Source organism: Bos mutus, chromosome 21, assembly GCF_027580195.1.
Source record: "Bos mutus isolate GX-2022 chromosome 21, NWIPB_WYAK_1.1, whole genome shotgun sequence".
NCBI lineage: Eukaryota > Metazoa > Chordata > Mammalia > Artiodactyla > Bovidae > Bos > Bos mutus.
Window position 1 is genome coordinate 50,781,086 of NC_091637.1, and position 15,379 is coordinate 50,796,464.

The 15,379-nt window shown below is 36.6% G+C and overlaps 1 protein-coding gene across 4 annotated transcripts in view; it reads left to right on the forward strand.

Moving 5' to 3' along the window:
- The window catches only part of LRFN5 (leucine rich repeat and fibronectin type III domain containing 5), a 323,883-nt gene that overhangs the window by 298,495 nt on the left and 10,009 nt on the right, over nucleotides 1-15,379 (forward strand). For 2 of the 4 annotated variants that reach the window (XM_070358785.1, XM_005903830.2), the window contains 2 exons: nucleotides 7,734-9,138; nucleotides 11,852-12,558. In XM_070358785.1, coding sequence (XP_070214886.1) covers nucleotides 7,754-9,138; nucleotides 11,852-12,558 — 2,092 coding nt within the window. In that variant the 5' untranslated portion in view covers nucleotides 7,734-7,753. Of the gene's footprint in view, nucleotides 1-7,733; nucleotides 9,139-9,557; nucleotides 9,674-11,851; nucleotides 12,559-15,379 lie in introns of those variants that run through there. The other 2 variants (XR_011461733.1, XM_070358786.1) reach the window with 2 other exon arrangements.

Sequence of the window (15,379 nt, forward strand, 5' to 3'; positions counted from 1 at the left end):
TAGTGACTTTGTCGTTTATAATACAGTGTTGTTGTCTGCAATCACTATATTGTGCATTAGATATTTGGGAATTATTTATCTACTAGCTGCAGGTCTATACCCCTTAAACAACATCTTCCCAATTCCTCCACGCCTCAGCCCCTAGTAACCAGCATTTTGCCCTCTGTCTTTATGAGACAATTTCCCTCAGTAGATTATATTTTCAGATAAGGAAAATATTGAGGAAGAATTAGGGAAGGAAAGGAAGATTGAAATGAATCCTCCAGGCGACAAAGACTTTCAGGTCTGGAAGGATTAATAAGAAGCCGAAGAACAGAAACTAAAAATCACTCTGGTTTTAGATCTAAAAACCGAGAGAGAGAGAGAAGGGAGAGAAAGGAGAGAAAAAGGAACGAAAGAGAAAGGAAAGATCAATCCCTCTCCTCCCATACAGATATTTCTGACTTTCAACCACAGGCTTGAAGAACAGCTCACTTACAGCCCAAAGCAGATAAGTCTAGGGGTAAGAATAAAGATCAAGATCTCCTTGGTCACCAAAAAAGCTGGAAGCAGCCATAAAGCAGGATGAGCTCTCCAAAAGTTTGGAAATCAGAAAGCTCATCTGTGCAAAAGAGGCAGGTCTCCAAAACCATGCTAGTGCTAAGATTCATGTCTTACTGAATAGGAAATTCCCAACCGTGCTCTCAGAACATTAGCAGCCGTGGTGAACTGAACGACAGTAACACAGTAACAAACCGCAGGCTGAGCTAAATTGCAGAGCATGTGACACACTAGTATAAAACTCCTAGAAGATAACACGCGAGGAAAGCTAGATGACCTTGTATATGGTGGTGCCTTTTCACATACAAGGTATTTGCAAAAGACAAATCTGTTAAGGACTGTTATCAAAAATGTACAAAGAAACTCTTAAAACTCAATAATAAAAAATGATTAAAAACAGGCCAGACTTTAAGAGATACCTTGCCAAAGAAAAGATATCACTTCAGTTCAGTCCCTCAGTCATGTCTGACTCTTTGCGACCCCATGGACTGCAGCACTCCAGACCTCCCTGTCCATCACCAGCTCCTGGAGTTCACCCAAACTCATGTCCATTGAGTCGGTGATGCCCTCCAACCATCTCATCCTCTGTTGTACCCTTCTCCCACATTCAATCTTTCCCAAAACCAGGGTCTTTTCAAATGAGTCAGTTCTTTGCATCAGCTGGCCAAAGTTTGGAGTTTCAGCTTCAACATCAGTCCTTCCAATGAACACTAAGGACTTATCTCCTTTAGGATGGACTGGTTGGATCTCATTGCCGTCAAAGGGACTCTAAAGAGTTCTCCAACATCACAGTTCAACAGCATCAATTCTTTGGCACTCAGCTTTCTTTGTAGTCCAACTCTCACATCCATCCATGACTACTGGAAAAACCATAGCCTTGACTAGTCAGATCATTGTTGACAAAGTAATATCTCTGCTTTTTAATATGCTGTCTAGTTTGCTCATAACTTTTCTTCTAAGGAATAAGCCTCTTTTAATTTCAAAGTGGCAGTCACCATCTGCAGTGATTTTGGAACCCCGCCAAAAAAATAAAGTATGCCACTGTTTCCACTATTTCCCCATCTATTTGCCATGAAGTGATGGGACCAGAAGCCATGATCTTAGTTTTCTGAATGTTGACCTTTAAGTCAACTTTTTCACTCTCCTCTTTCACTTTATCAAGAGGCTCTTTAGCTCCTTTTCACTTTCTGCCATAAGGGTGGTGTCATCTGCATATCTGAGGTTATTGATATTTCTCCCGGCAATCTTGATTCCAGCTTGTGCTTCTTCCAGTCCAGCATTTCTCATGATGTACTCTGCATATAAGTTAAATAACCAGGGTGACAATATACAAGCTTGACGTACTCCTTTTCCTATTTGGAACCAGTCTGTTGTTCCATGTCCAGTTCTAACTGTTGCTTCCTGACCTGCATATAGGTATCTCAAGAGGCAGGTCAGGTGGTCTTATTCCCATCTCTTTCAGAATTTTCCACAGTTTATTGTGATCCACACAGTCAAAGGCTTTGGCATAGTCAATAAAGCAGAAATAGATGTTTTTCTGAAACTCTATTTTTTTTGATGATCCAGCCAATGTTGGCAATTTGATCTCTGGTTCCTCTGCCTTTTCTAAAACCAGCTTGAACATCTGGAAGTTCATGGTTCACATATTGCTGAAGCCTGGCTTGGAGAATTTTGAGCATTACTTTATTAGCGTGTGAGATGAGTGCTATTGTGCAGTAGTCTGAGCATTCTTTGACATTGCCTTTCTTTGGGATTGGAATGAAAATTGATCTTTTCCAGTCCTGTGGCCACTGCTGAGTTTTCCAAATTTGCTGGCATATTGAGTGTAGCACTTTCACAGCATCATCTTTTAGGATTTGAAATAGCTCAACTCAAATTCCATCACCTCCACTAGCTTTGTCTGTAGTAATGCTTCCTAAGGCCCTGACTTCACATTCCAGGATGTCTGGCTCTATGTGAATGATCACACCATCGTGATTATCTGGGTCATGAAGAATTCTTTTTATACAAATCTGTGTATTCTTGCCACCTCTTCTTAATATCTTCTGCCTCTGTTAGGTCGATACCATTTCTGTCCTTTATCAAGCCCATCTTTGCATGAAATGTTCCTTTGGTATCTCTAATTTTCTTGAAGAGATCTCTAGTCTTTCCCATTCTATTGTTTTCCTCTATTTCTTTGCAATGATTGCTGAGGAAGGCTTTCTTATCTCTCCTTACTATTCTTTGGAACTCTGTATTCAAATGGGTATAGCTTTCCTTTTCTCCTTTGCTTTTCGCTGCTCTTTTTTTCACAGCTATTTGTATGGCCTCCTCATACAGCCATTTGCTTTCTTGCATTTATGTTTCTTGGGGATATTCTTGATCCCTGTCTCCTGTATAATGTCACGAACCTCCATCCATAGTTCTTCAGGCACTCTATCAGATCTAGTCCTTTAAATCTATTTCTCACTTCCACTTTATAATCACAAGGGATTTAATTTAGGTCATACCTGAATGGTCTAGTGGTTTACCCTACTTTCTTCAATTTAAGTCTAAATTTGGCAATAAGGAGTTCATGATCTTAGCCACAGTCAGCTCCCAGTCTTGTTTTTGCTGACTGTATAGAGCTTCTCCATCTTTGGCTGCAAAGAATATAATCAATCTGATTTCGGTGTTGACCATCTGGTGATGTCCATGTATAGAGTCTTCTCTTGTGTTGTTGGAAGAGGGTGTTTGCTATGACCAGTGCATTCTCTTGGCAAAACTCTATTAGCCTTTGCCCTGCTTCATTGTGTACTCTAAGGCCAAATTTGCCTGTTACTCCAGGTGTTTCTTGACGTTCTACTTTTGCATTCCAGTCCCTTTAATGAAAAACACATCTCTTTTGGGTATTAGTTCTAGAAGATCTTGTAGGTCTTCATAGAACTGTTCAGCTTCAGCTTCTTCAGCATTACTGGTTGGGGCATAGACTTGGATTACTGTGATATTGAGTAGTTTGCCTTGGAAACTAACAGAGATCATTCTGTCATTTTTGAGATTGCATCCAAGTATTGCATTTCAGACTCTTTTGTTGACTATGATGGCTACTCCATTTCTTCTAAGGGATTCTTGCCCACAATAGTAGATACGATGGTCTGAGTTAAATTCACCCGTTCCAGTCCAATTTAGTTTGCTGATTCGTAAAATGTCGACGTTCACTCCTGCCATCTCCTGTTTGACCACTTCCAATTTGCCTTGATTCGTGGACCTAACATTCCAGGTTCCCATGCAATATTGCTTTTTACAGCATTGGACCTTACTTCCATCACCAGTCACATCCACAATTGAGTGTTGTTTTTGTTTTGGCTCTGTCTTCATTCTTTTTGGAGTTATTTCTCCACTCATCTCCAGTAGAATATTGGGCATCTACTGACCTGGGGAGTTCATCTTTCAGTGTCTTATCTTTTTGCCTTTTCATAATTTTCACAGGGTTCTCAAGGTGAGAACACTGAAGAGGTTTTCCATTCCCTTCTCCAGTGGACCACATTTTGCCAGAACTCTCCGCTGTGACCTGTCATCTTGGATGGCCCTACATCGCATGGCTCAGTTTCATTGAGTTAGACAAGGCTATGGTCCATTACAAATAAAATATGAAGAGATAGCCCACATCGTATGTCTCGAGGGAAATGCAAAGTAAAACAATGAGATGCCACCATACACCTGTTAGAATGACCAAAATCTATAACTTGACACCAAGTGATGAAAAAGAAGAAATACAATAGGAATTCTCACGCATCACTGCTGGGAATTATGGTTCAGCCACTTTGATTTTTTTTTTTTTTAATAAAATAAAGTATGTTCTGACCATGCAGTTCAGCAGTTGCATTCCTTGGTATTCACCCAAAGGAGTAACAAATATATGTCCACACAAAAGCCTGTACATGGATGTATATTGCAACTTTATTCATAATTGCCAAAACTTGGGAGCAACCAAGATGTTCTTCAGTAAGTGAGCTGATAAACCGTGGTGCATCCCAGACAGTGGAATATTATTCAGCGCCAAAAGGAAATGAGCTGTGAAGCGTTGAAGAGACATGGAGGAATCTTAAAATCCTTAAATGAAAGAAGTCAGTCTGAAAAAGCTGCATGTTGTATGATTCTAGCAATATTACATTTTTGAAGAGGCAGTACTATGGAGACAGTATAAAGATCAGTGATTGCCAGGGATTGGGTAGGGAGAGATGAATAGACAGAGCTGAGAAGATTTTTAGGGCAATGAAAATATTCTGTGTGATTCCAAAATGATGGGTATATGTCATTATATATTTATCCAAACCCATAGAACATAGAGCGCCAAGAATGAACCCTAATGTAAACTATGACCTTTAGGTGACTGTGGTGTGCCAAAGTAGATTGATCTGTTGTAACGCATGTACCACTTCGGTAAGGGTTGTTGATTATATAGGAGGCTCTCCATGTGTGGGAGTAGTTAGTATATGGGAAACCTCTGAACCTTTCTCTCAATTTTGTTGTAAACCTAATACTGCCCTAACACAATCAAGTGTTTTTTTTTTTTAAGTTTGTTAAAAGTTAAACTGGTTTAGCCTCACCTCAATTTATGGCTGATGGATTCTCCCATTACTTTTCTGTGGGTGGGGAAAGAAAAGGGACATCTCTGGATCTCTCCCTTTCATCAAGGACTATCACTATCTGGAATATAGTGCTGTTAAGTTTATTTTTGTATCCTCAGCATTATGATTTTTTTTTAATATATAATTTGTAGCTTATCCAGCATAATTATTAGTGTGAATGTCTTTTGTAATTTATATCCACACCAGATTACTATTTATAAGCATAGTAAAACATAATGAAATATTTTATACCTACCCACAGATAAACCATTTCGGTTGCTTTTCATACATCTTATAAGGATTCAAGATTTCATCTGATATAATTTTCCTTCAGCCTGAAGAGAATGTCCTTTATATTTTCTTAGACTGCAGTTCTTCTAATAATGACATTTTCAGTTTGTTTCTCTAGAAATGTTTTTGTTTTGCTTCATTATTTATGAATATATAAATCACCACCCAGTCTGGCAGGCCTTTCTTTCTGGCAGCTCTTTAAAGAGATTTCTCATTGTCTTCCATCTTGCTTTGTTTCCAAAGAGAAGTCAATGAGGAGTAAGACATTATTTCTATCTTGTTCTTATTTATAATGTGTCCTATTTCTGTGACAGTTTTTAAAATTATTTTTCCTTTCTCTTTGATTATCTGCAGTTTGATTGTGATATGTCTTGGTAGGTTTTTCTTGTTTTAAGCTTGGGTTTGGGGGTTGTTTTATAATCACGTGTTTGGGAACAATTGCCTTTATTTCTCCAAATATATTTCTACCTTACAGCTTTCGTCTGATACTCCGATTATATGTATGCTTCACTTTTTAAAATATTTTTCCACAGGTCACTGAATTTTTGTTCGCTTTTTTCCCCATAGTGTTTCAATATGGTTAATATGTATTGCCCTGTCTCTACTTACAGAGATTACTGGAGTTCTTTGTTTGATCACCCTCTCATTTCTGGTACTTTGCCCCGTAAAGTCAGGCCACCTGAGATCTCTGCACTGCAAGCTCAGTCCTGTTCAATTGATGAAGACTGTTCATGCTTTGCCTTGATTTCCCTCCTTGTGCTGTGGTTTGGAAAGTGTCTCTAGGGCTCAGTGATAAGGTTCATTTTTTTCCCCCTTTTTTCAAGGATCACAGTTCTCTGCTTCCTTTCTTCCAATGTCTGAAAACTGTAGTTTTATATATTTTGGTACAGTTTCTTTTTTTTTTTTGTTTGTTTATTGTGGAAAGACAAAGTACTACTTATTCTGTCATAAACAGAAGAGTAAGACTATTTCACTTGTGGAGAAGGACAGTCTTATTCATTGCAACCATATTTAATATGACATAAAATGGGCATAAAATAAAGCTATAAGAATGGATTTGGTTTATAAAACTAGGTGCATCATTTCTAGAATAATTCCATATTTCATATTTTCATTAATTAAACAATTGGGTGATTTTCTGAAGCTGTTTTCCCTTTTCATATTTAAAACCGCTTATACTTTTTGAGAATTTTAATCACATATGTGTTAGTATTTTTATTTTTATGTTTATTTTCAAGAGCAAATACTTAAGATCAAGTTGGAAATGAAATTGTCAAGTTTTTAAAAATTAAATTTGGATAAATATAAGTGCACTGAGATTTTTCAGAAAAGAAAAATGGAATATGACATCTTCTTGGACTCACTGTCAAGTATTTTGATCACTGCTTTCTATAAATTATCATAAAAAATCCACATTATATCACATAAACCTTCTTTGTTTATTTTTAATTTTTTTATTTTATTTTTTAACTTTACAATATTGTATTGGTTTTGCCATATATCAAAATGAATCCACCACAGGTATACATGTGTTCCCCATCCTGAACCCTCCTCCCTCCTCCCTCCCCATACCATCCCTCTGGGTCGTCCCAGTGCACCAGCCCCAAGCATCCAGTATCATGCATCGAACCTGGACTGGCGACTTGTTTCATATATGATATTATACATGTTTCATATATATAAACCTTCTAATATTTAAGGAGCTCAGAGCATTTATGGTAAATTTGCAGCCTTTTAATTTTTGAGAACTAGATCCTGTATTTGCAGTTAGGATGTGAAGATTGTACTATTTTCAAGATAGTTTGTAAAGATGAATAAAATTTAATTAAAAATTAATTACTTTCAATATCTTGCCACAAGTTTAACAAATATTCTCTTATTATTTCTGCTCAGACATATAAATTGAAATACTTGCACATTGCTAAATATGTCTAAGCTTTTGAATTTACAAGATGTCTTTTAGGAGGTTAGTAGAAGTTTTCCTGATCTCCTGCCCTCCAGTCTGGGATGGATATGTCTTTTTTGTGAACCTATGGAGTACCCTGGGCATATTTCAAAAACAGCACTTAATTTATAGAATTATAATAATCTGTTGACTTTTTTATTTTCACCATTTGATTTTAAAACTCATGAGGTCATGAGTGGTATATTTTTATCCTAGTGTCTATATACTGACAATACAGAGTTAGTATTTTTACTTGATTAAATAAGCAAATGAATACCTTTTAATTTGCATTAAAAAGATTAATTAGGAATATGAACTCTATTCAGATGATTGGATGCTAAAACTGTATTCTGTGTCTTCTCTTACAGGCTCTTAAATCTGATCTACAATGGAAAAATTTCTTTTTTATCTGTTTTTCATTGGCATAGCAGTGAAAGCTCAGATCTGTCCGAAGCGTTGTGTCTGTCAGATTTTGTCTCCTAATCTTGCAACCCTTTGTGCCAAGAAAGGGCTTTTATTTGTGCCACCAAACATTGACAGAAGAACTGTGGAACTGCGTTTGGCAGACAATTTTGTTACAAATATTAAAAGGAAAGATTTTGCCAATATGACCAGCTTAGTGGACCTGACTCTGTCCAGGAATACAATAAGTTTTATTACACCTCATGCTTTTGCTGACTTACGGAATCTGAGGGCATTGCATTTGAATAGCAACAGATTGACTAAAATTACAAACGACATGTTCAGTGGGCTTTCCAATCTCCATCACTTGATATTGAACAACAATCAGCTGACTTTAATTTCTTCTACAGCATTTGATGATGTCTTTGCCCTCGAAGAGCTGGATCTGTCGTATAATAATTTAGAAACAATTCCATGGGATGCTGTTGAGAAGATGGTTAGCTTGCACACCCTCAGTTTGGACCACAATATGATTGATAACATTCCTAAGGGGACTTTCTCCCACTTGCACAAGATGACTCGGCTAGATGTAACATCAAATAAACTGCAGAAGCTACCGCCTGACCCTCTCTTTCAGAGAGCTCAGGTCCTAGCAACCTCAGGAATCATAAGCCCATCTACTTTTGCATTAAGTTTTGGCGGAAACCCTTTGCATTGCAATTGCGAACTGCTGTGGTTGAGACGTCTATCCAGAGAAGATGACCTGGAGACCTGTGCTTCTCCAGCACTTTTAACTGGCCGCTATTTTTGGTCCATTCCTGAGGAAGAGTTTTTGTGTGAGCCTCCTCTCATTACCCGGCATACCCACGAGATGAGAGTCCTGGAGGGTCAAAGGGCAACCCTGAGGTGCAAAGCCAGGGGAGACCCCGAACCTGCAATTCACTGGATTTCTCCTGAAGGGAAGCTTATTTCAAATGCAACAAGATCTCTGGTGTATGAGAATGGAACACTTGATATTCTTATAACGACTGTGAAGGATACAGGTGCTTTTACCTGCATTGCTTCCAATCCTGCTGGGGAGGCAACACAAACGGTGGATCTTCATATCATTAAGCTCCCTCACTTACTAAACAGTACGAACCATATCCACGAGCCTGATCCTGGTTCTTCAGACATCTCCACGTCTACTAAGTCAGGTTCTAATGCAAGCAGTAGTAACGGTGATACTAAAATGAGTCAAGATAAAATTGTGGTGGCAGAAGCAACATCATCTACTGCACTACTTAAATTTAATTTTCAAAGAAATATTCCGGGAATACGTATGTTTCAAATCCAGTACAATGGTACTTATGATGACACCCTTGTTTACAGGTAAGAAAAATTAAGCCAATTTTTATACTTGCCCTACATCTTAGTGTAGGGCTTGATAAAATACTGCTGATTTTTTTAATTGGCAGTGCCACTCTATGTTATAGTTGAAATGCTCCATATTTTTAAGTATATAATGTAAGGCTCATGAAAGGTGAATACATGTGGGGAAATATTTTGAATGGTGTTATTTTCAGTGAGTTCAAATTTATCTTTAATATTATGCTTACCTACTTTCTTCCCCTCATCTAAGAGATGTGACTATCAGAGAACAAGATTGATTTATTTTAAAAATTCAAAAACATACCAGAACTTACACATCCACATGAGTGTTCTTTCCTTCAAGGAAGTCCTGTTGGGAGGCTATACCATTATCCCAATAACGCTGCCATTGCTCAAAGCACTTTTGGAATTATCTTTAGAACCTTCGTCATACTATTTTGAATATCCTCAGTGGTGGCAAATCTTCGTCTTTTGAGGGTGAATTTGAAATTTGGAAACAAGCAAAAGCCATTTGGAGCCAAGTCTTGTGAATAAGGTGGGTGATCAAGATGGGTATTGCCATTTTTGGTCAGAAATAGGATGTAACTATAAAATAATGAGACTGATTTTTGACTGGTTGAGTTATGTGTGTGTGTGTGGTGCTTCATATACACTGGTTCTTAAGACAGTTCCAAAGAGAAAATTTATAAGTATTTTGAGCAGTGAATCAGTGGAGTTAAGTAGATAATCTCTGGTTAAGGACATTGGTGGAGACTTTGCATCTGGCTTAAAGAATTTCTGGTATGTTTTTCTGAAGTTCAGCCTCATTGATTTATAGTCACATCTGGTCCAATTTTCAGTTGGAAATACACATTTTTACCTTTTCATATAATTTCACTTGTGATTATAGACTACTGTTACTCCTAGGAAATGATGAAAAATTATGGCTTTAAAACACATATGTATATGTATATATATATATATATATAGCCTTCAAGCTTTTCTGAAATCAAATCAGTTCTTACACACCCAGATGAATTCTTGAAGGTAATTTGATTTTCACTTATTTATGGAAATGAGAGAAAATTTTTTTTAAAAATTAGCATGGGCTGGTAGGAAAAAAACAAAACTGCTCTAACTAGCCATGTGACCAATCCTGGGCAAGGTTCTACCTGGCTGAGTTTTAATTTTCTCATCTTTAAAAGGAAGAGATTAGTCTAAATGTTTTCTAATGTATCTCTCATCACTAAATATACTGGGATATAAAAAAAAATAAAAAAACAAAAAAATAAATAAGTATACTGGGATATAGACTATGATGTATGTATATTAGCATAAATTAGTTTACTGTTTTCATACTCAGCTTTCCACTTAGGCTGTGGATCATTTAACCCATAGTCAAAGATGAGCATACACTCCTACCCCTTTCTTTCCTGTAGCTGCTAAATAATCTGTATACTGTAAACATTAGCTCTGTGAAATAGGTCAGTTTCTGTTTGCCAAGCTCTAAGATTTTAATCCTGCCATGACAAGTAAATTCTCTATGACCCTGAGGAAAGTGCTTGAATTCCTGACCCTAATGTTTGTCACATGTATAGAAGTGATAATGCCTGCCTCATACTGTCCTTGTAAAAATGAAATAATACATATAAAGTGCCTAGTAATTCTCATTTTTACTAGTAATTACTCTCACTAGTAATTCTCTAGTATTTCTCACGCACTCACTAACTGGTAGTGATTTCAACAAATACATACACTGACCTAAAATTTTCTCAGTACATTTAGAACACATTGTTTAGATATAACAGATTACCATTGCCAAGTCTTGAAATTTCTCAAACTCTTTCAGAGAAAAAATAGAGTTTCAAGCCTTTTTTCCAAATTAAATCTTAGTCATATATGGTTGCTAAGGAGGAGGAAAAAAGCAGTGGAGAATAGGATCCACAGAAGACTTTTGTGATACAGTGGATCCAAAGATGTCCTAAACTCGTATCCAAATTTACAAATCGTGTTCTGAAAACAATTTCATAAGCCCACAATGGGGAAGATAAGGGATTTATGTTCTGGTTCAACAGTTCTGCCCTTTTCATGATTCTAGAATAATATTTCTCATGCATTTTCATCAACCTCGTTTAATAAATAGAAACATACTGGGACCCAAGTGTTGAAGATATAAGAGGGGGTTGAATAAAGTACTTTAAGTTTAGTAATTATCTTAGTTATTAAAGATAGATTTACTGGGTACCATTCCATAGTAGCTTATAACTGATTTGGAAAATAAATACTCTGAATTGCATTTCCAATCTGCTTTCTAATGTGATTGTCAGTGTTTTCCCTTCCTTCAAATTGGCTTTTAGTCACAGAGGTGTTGTAAGTGCTAAATGGATTTGTTTAGTAGTCAGATAATGTCACAGTCACACCTTTCAAAAGCAATTTGTCATAAATGATTTTTTAGCAGTGGCTTTTATTAGGAGTTCTGCTTTGCCAAGCAATGTAATTAGTAAGCTTGTCAAGCCATGGTGCAGGAACCATTAATATAATGCAGAATCCAACAATGACTTTTTGCCATTTTAAGTGGGTAAATATAAGATCAGATCATTTTCTCATATTTCATATCTGTTATAAATGTGCTTATCTTAATGAGTACTGAAATGAAACAGAACTGAAGTCATAATGACTGTGTGTGTATATCTGTTGTGTTTTTAATATTAACACAAATTCCATTGTCCCTCAGAATGATACCTCCTACGAGCAAAACTTTTCTTGTCAATAACCTGGCTGCTGGAACTATGTATGACTTGTGTGTCTTGGCAATATATGATGATGGCATCACTTCCCTCACTGCCACAAGAGTCGTGGGGTGCATCCAGTTTACTACGGAACAGGATTACGTGCGGTGCCATTTCATGCAGTCCCAGTTTCTGGGAGGCACCATGATTATTATTATTGGTGGAATCATTGTAGCATCTGTGCTGGTTTTCATCATCATTCTAATGATCCGGTATAAGGTTTGTAACAATAATGGGCAACACAAGGTTACCAAGGTCAGCAACGTCTACTCTCAAACAAACGGGGCTCAAATACAAGGCTGCAGTGGCACGCTGCCCCAGTCTGTGTCCAAACAAGCTGTGGGGCACGAAGAGAGTGCCCAGTGTTGTAAAGTTGCCAATGACAATGTGATACAACCGTCAGAAACGTGTTCAAGTCAGGACTCCTCTACCACTACCTCTGCTTTGCCTCCTACCTGGACTTCAAGCACGTCTGTGTCCCAAAAGCAGAAAAGAAAGACTGGCACAAAACCAGGTGCCGAACCACAGAGTGAAGCCGTCACAAACGTTGAGTCCCAAAACGTGAACAGGAACAACTCAACTGCCTTGCAGTTAGCTAGTCGACCTCCCGATTCTGAGGGGCCCGCATCTAAAAGAGCACATTCAAAGCCAAGTAAGTTTCTCACTCTGCCTGCTGAGAGAGCCAGAGCAAGACACAGGTACTCCCTGAATGGAGAGTTAAAGGAATACAATTGTTACATTAACTCACCGAACACCTGTGGACTGTTTTCTAAAAGAAGCATGTCTATGAATGCGATGTTAATTCAGTCCAGCAATTCTGATGGGCATAGTGGAAAAGCAACTCTTTCAAATTCTGAGTGGATATTGGAAAGCACTGTGTAACCTATTATTTCTTTTTAATGAAATTTTTTTTTTCAAGAACTCACATAGGAAATTGGAATTTGACATGCCAGTCTTGTCTCTCTGATTCATGGCTAATAGAGCCGTGGCATATAAACCCAATAAGGTATAGTTACTTCATACATATGTATATGTGTGTATATATATATGTATGTATATATATATACACATATATATGTATATGAAGGTCATATATTTTAAATTGTTTAGGGAAAAAGCTGACTGCTGTGCCTTCCCCATTGAGGATCGGCTTCCAGGTTCTGCAGTAGCAGACCACAAAATGAAAGTTGTCATAGGAAAAAAGAAGTCTTGCATAAATAATTGTATTTCCTCCAGTCTTACAAATTACCGCCTATGGATGATTGATATTTTTCAATGAGTAGCTTGTATATTTTCTTTCAATGACAGTGGCATTTGTTTTTAGGCAAATATTTTCAAGAACAACACTGCGTTGTTATGTTATTTATAATAAAATATCCAATTGAGTATACCCAGACAGTGTTAAAATAAGTTCCCTTCTAAACAACATTCTTAGTTCAGGTGCCTTAATGGTTTTGTGGTATGTTCTCATCCATGACACTGTTTTTTCAGTGGGAAGCAGAAGAACATGCAATTGATTTTTCATTTATCAAAAAAAGTCAATTCAGTTTTAAGTCACAGGCCAGTTTTAAGTCATATGGATCTGCCTGGGAGTATGAAGGTGTTTTCTTTCATTCAGTACACATTTGCTGAATGAATGAACTTTATATTTATATTTTTCTTAATGCAAGTTAAGTAGAGAGACAAAAATACAAAACTGCCTTTATCAAAGGTATATTTATTTTTATCACCAAGTAAAATAAAAATCTTCTAATGGAGTTCTTATTCTATTTATAAGCAATATAAAGTCATTGTTCATTAACTAGATAGTAGTTTTATTTTTCCCTTTTGCTCTGTAATTCTGAATTTGAATGTTTATCTCTTAGAGTAAATGTATTTATTATTTGAATCAAAACATGGTGAAATTTAATTAGAAATTATATAGCTTAGTGGGAATCATTTAAAAAAGCATTTTTAATTTAGTCAGACAATAATATTGTTCCTTAATAATATGGCATTCTTGGACAGTCACTGAAATCAAGGTCTATGGAAAAAATGCTCCAACTACTCTTCAAAATTTCTACAGTATTATATTGTAACCTGATGATGTTTTACTAAAGAGCAGTAAATAGGGCTTTGCTGCTGCTGCTGCTAAGTTGCTTCAGTCGTGTCCAACTCTGTGCGACCCCATAGACGGCAGCCCACCAGGCTCCCTGGGATTCTCCAGGCCAGAACACTGGAGTGGGTTGCCATTTTCTTCTCCAATGCATGAAAGTGAAAAGTGAAAGTGAAGTCGCTCAGTCGTGCCCGACTCTTAGTGACCCCATGGACTGCAGCCTATCAGGCTCCTCCATCCATGGGATTTTCCAGGCAAGAGTACTGGAGTGGAGTGCCATTACATTCTCCGAAATAGGGTTTTAGGTTTTTTTAATTATTATTGTTGCTTTTTTTGTTGTTTGTATATTTATTTATTTGAGAATACGAATCATGGGAACTCGCACAAAATAATTTTAGCCATAACATAATGAGATATGTACTTTATATAAAGTATTCCCTGGAAGTAAGTTAAAGACAGAGTATAAATTTATTAACTATTTCAGATTACTTGAAATACTGTTTAAAACACAGGTGAGGAATGTTCATCATTAGTTTAATTTCCTCTTACTGGAAACATTTATAAAATTTAAGTCACATGCATCTGCCTGCACATATGAAGGTGTTTTGACTTTACCAAGGCACATTTTATACATAATATATCGTTATGACATTCAAAAGTGAATTAGGTTAAAGCAGTTAGAACTTTCTGAGTTAGTCTTTAAAAAATTTGTCTAACAGTTTTTCACTACCTTAGGTGTTTCCTGAATGTCTTCTATGCCCTGCTTCTCTTTCTAAAGTTTGTCTTTCCCACCTCTAAAATGTAATTGGCCTTCCTGGGTCAGGAATACAGCTCTTGTAAGTAATAAATTATATCACTGTGTGAAATTATTTTGTAAAATCAAAGCATTACTCAAAGTGAAATGTATTTTCAACACTATTCTGTAATAATGCACTAATTTCAACTAAACAATTTTAGTTATCATCAATTACTTATTTCTTCACAAAGCGCTGATTGACAAAAAGCATATTATTTTTACCTTTCCTAGTTTATGCCTTCATGGGTTTAAAATATCCTGAATATACAAAAATTTTTCAAGACTTAAAGAAATGAATCCCCAAACAAGGTTGTGGTCAGGGTGGTGCTGCAATCATGCAAAACAGGCAGCAGCTTAGTGTATCTACTCCAAGATACCAATTAACTTAACATATATTCTATTTTCCGGTTGTTTGCATTTTTAAAAATCAATTTTCCTGCTTATGTTTCTAATGGAACTTTAATTGAATATCTTTTATTTCTCATAAACATTTAGAATGGCATAATACCTAACCATGTGAAATTTATTCTCTCTGACTAAAGCCATTGAAACTATTTAAATTGTTATTGCTCTTACAAGACT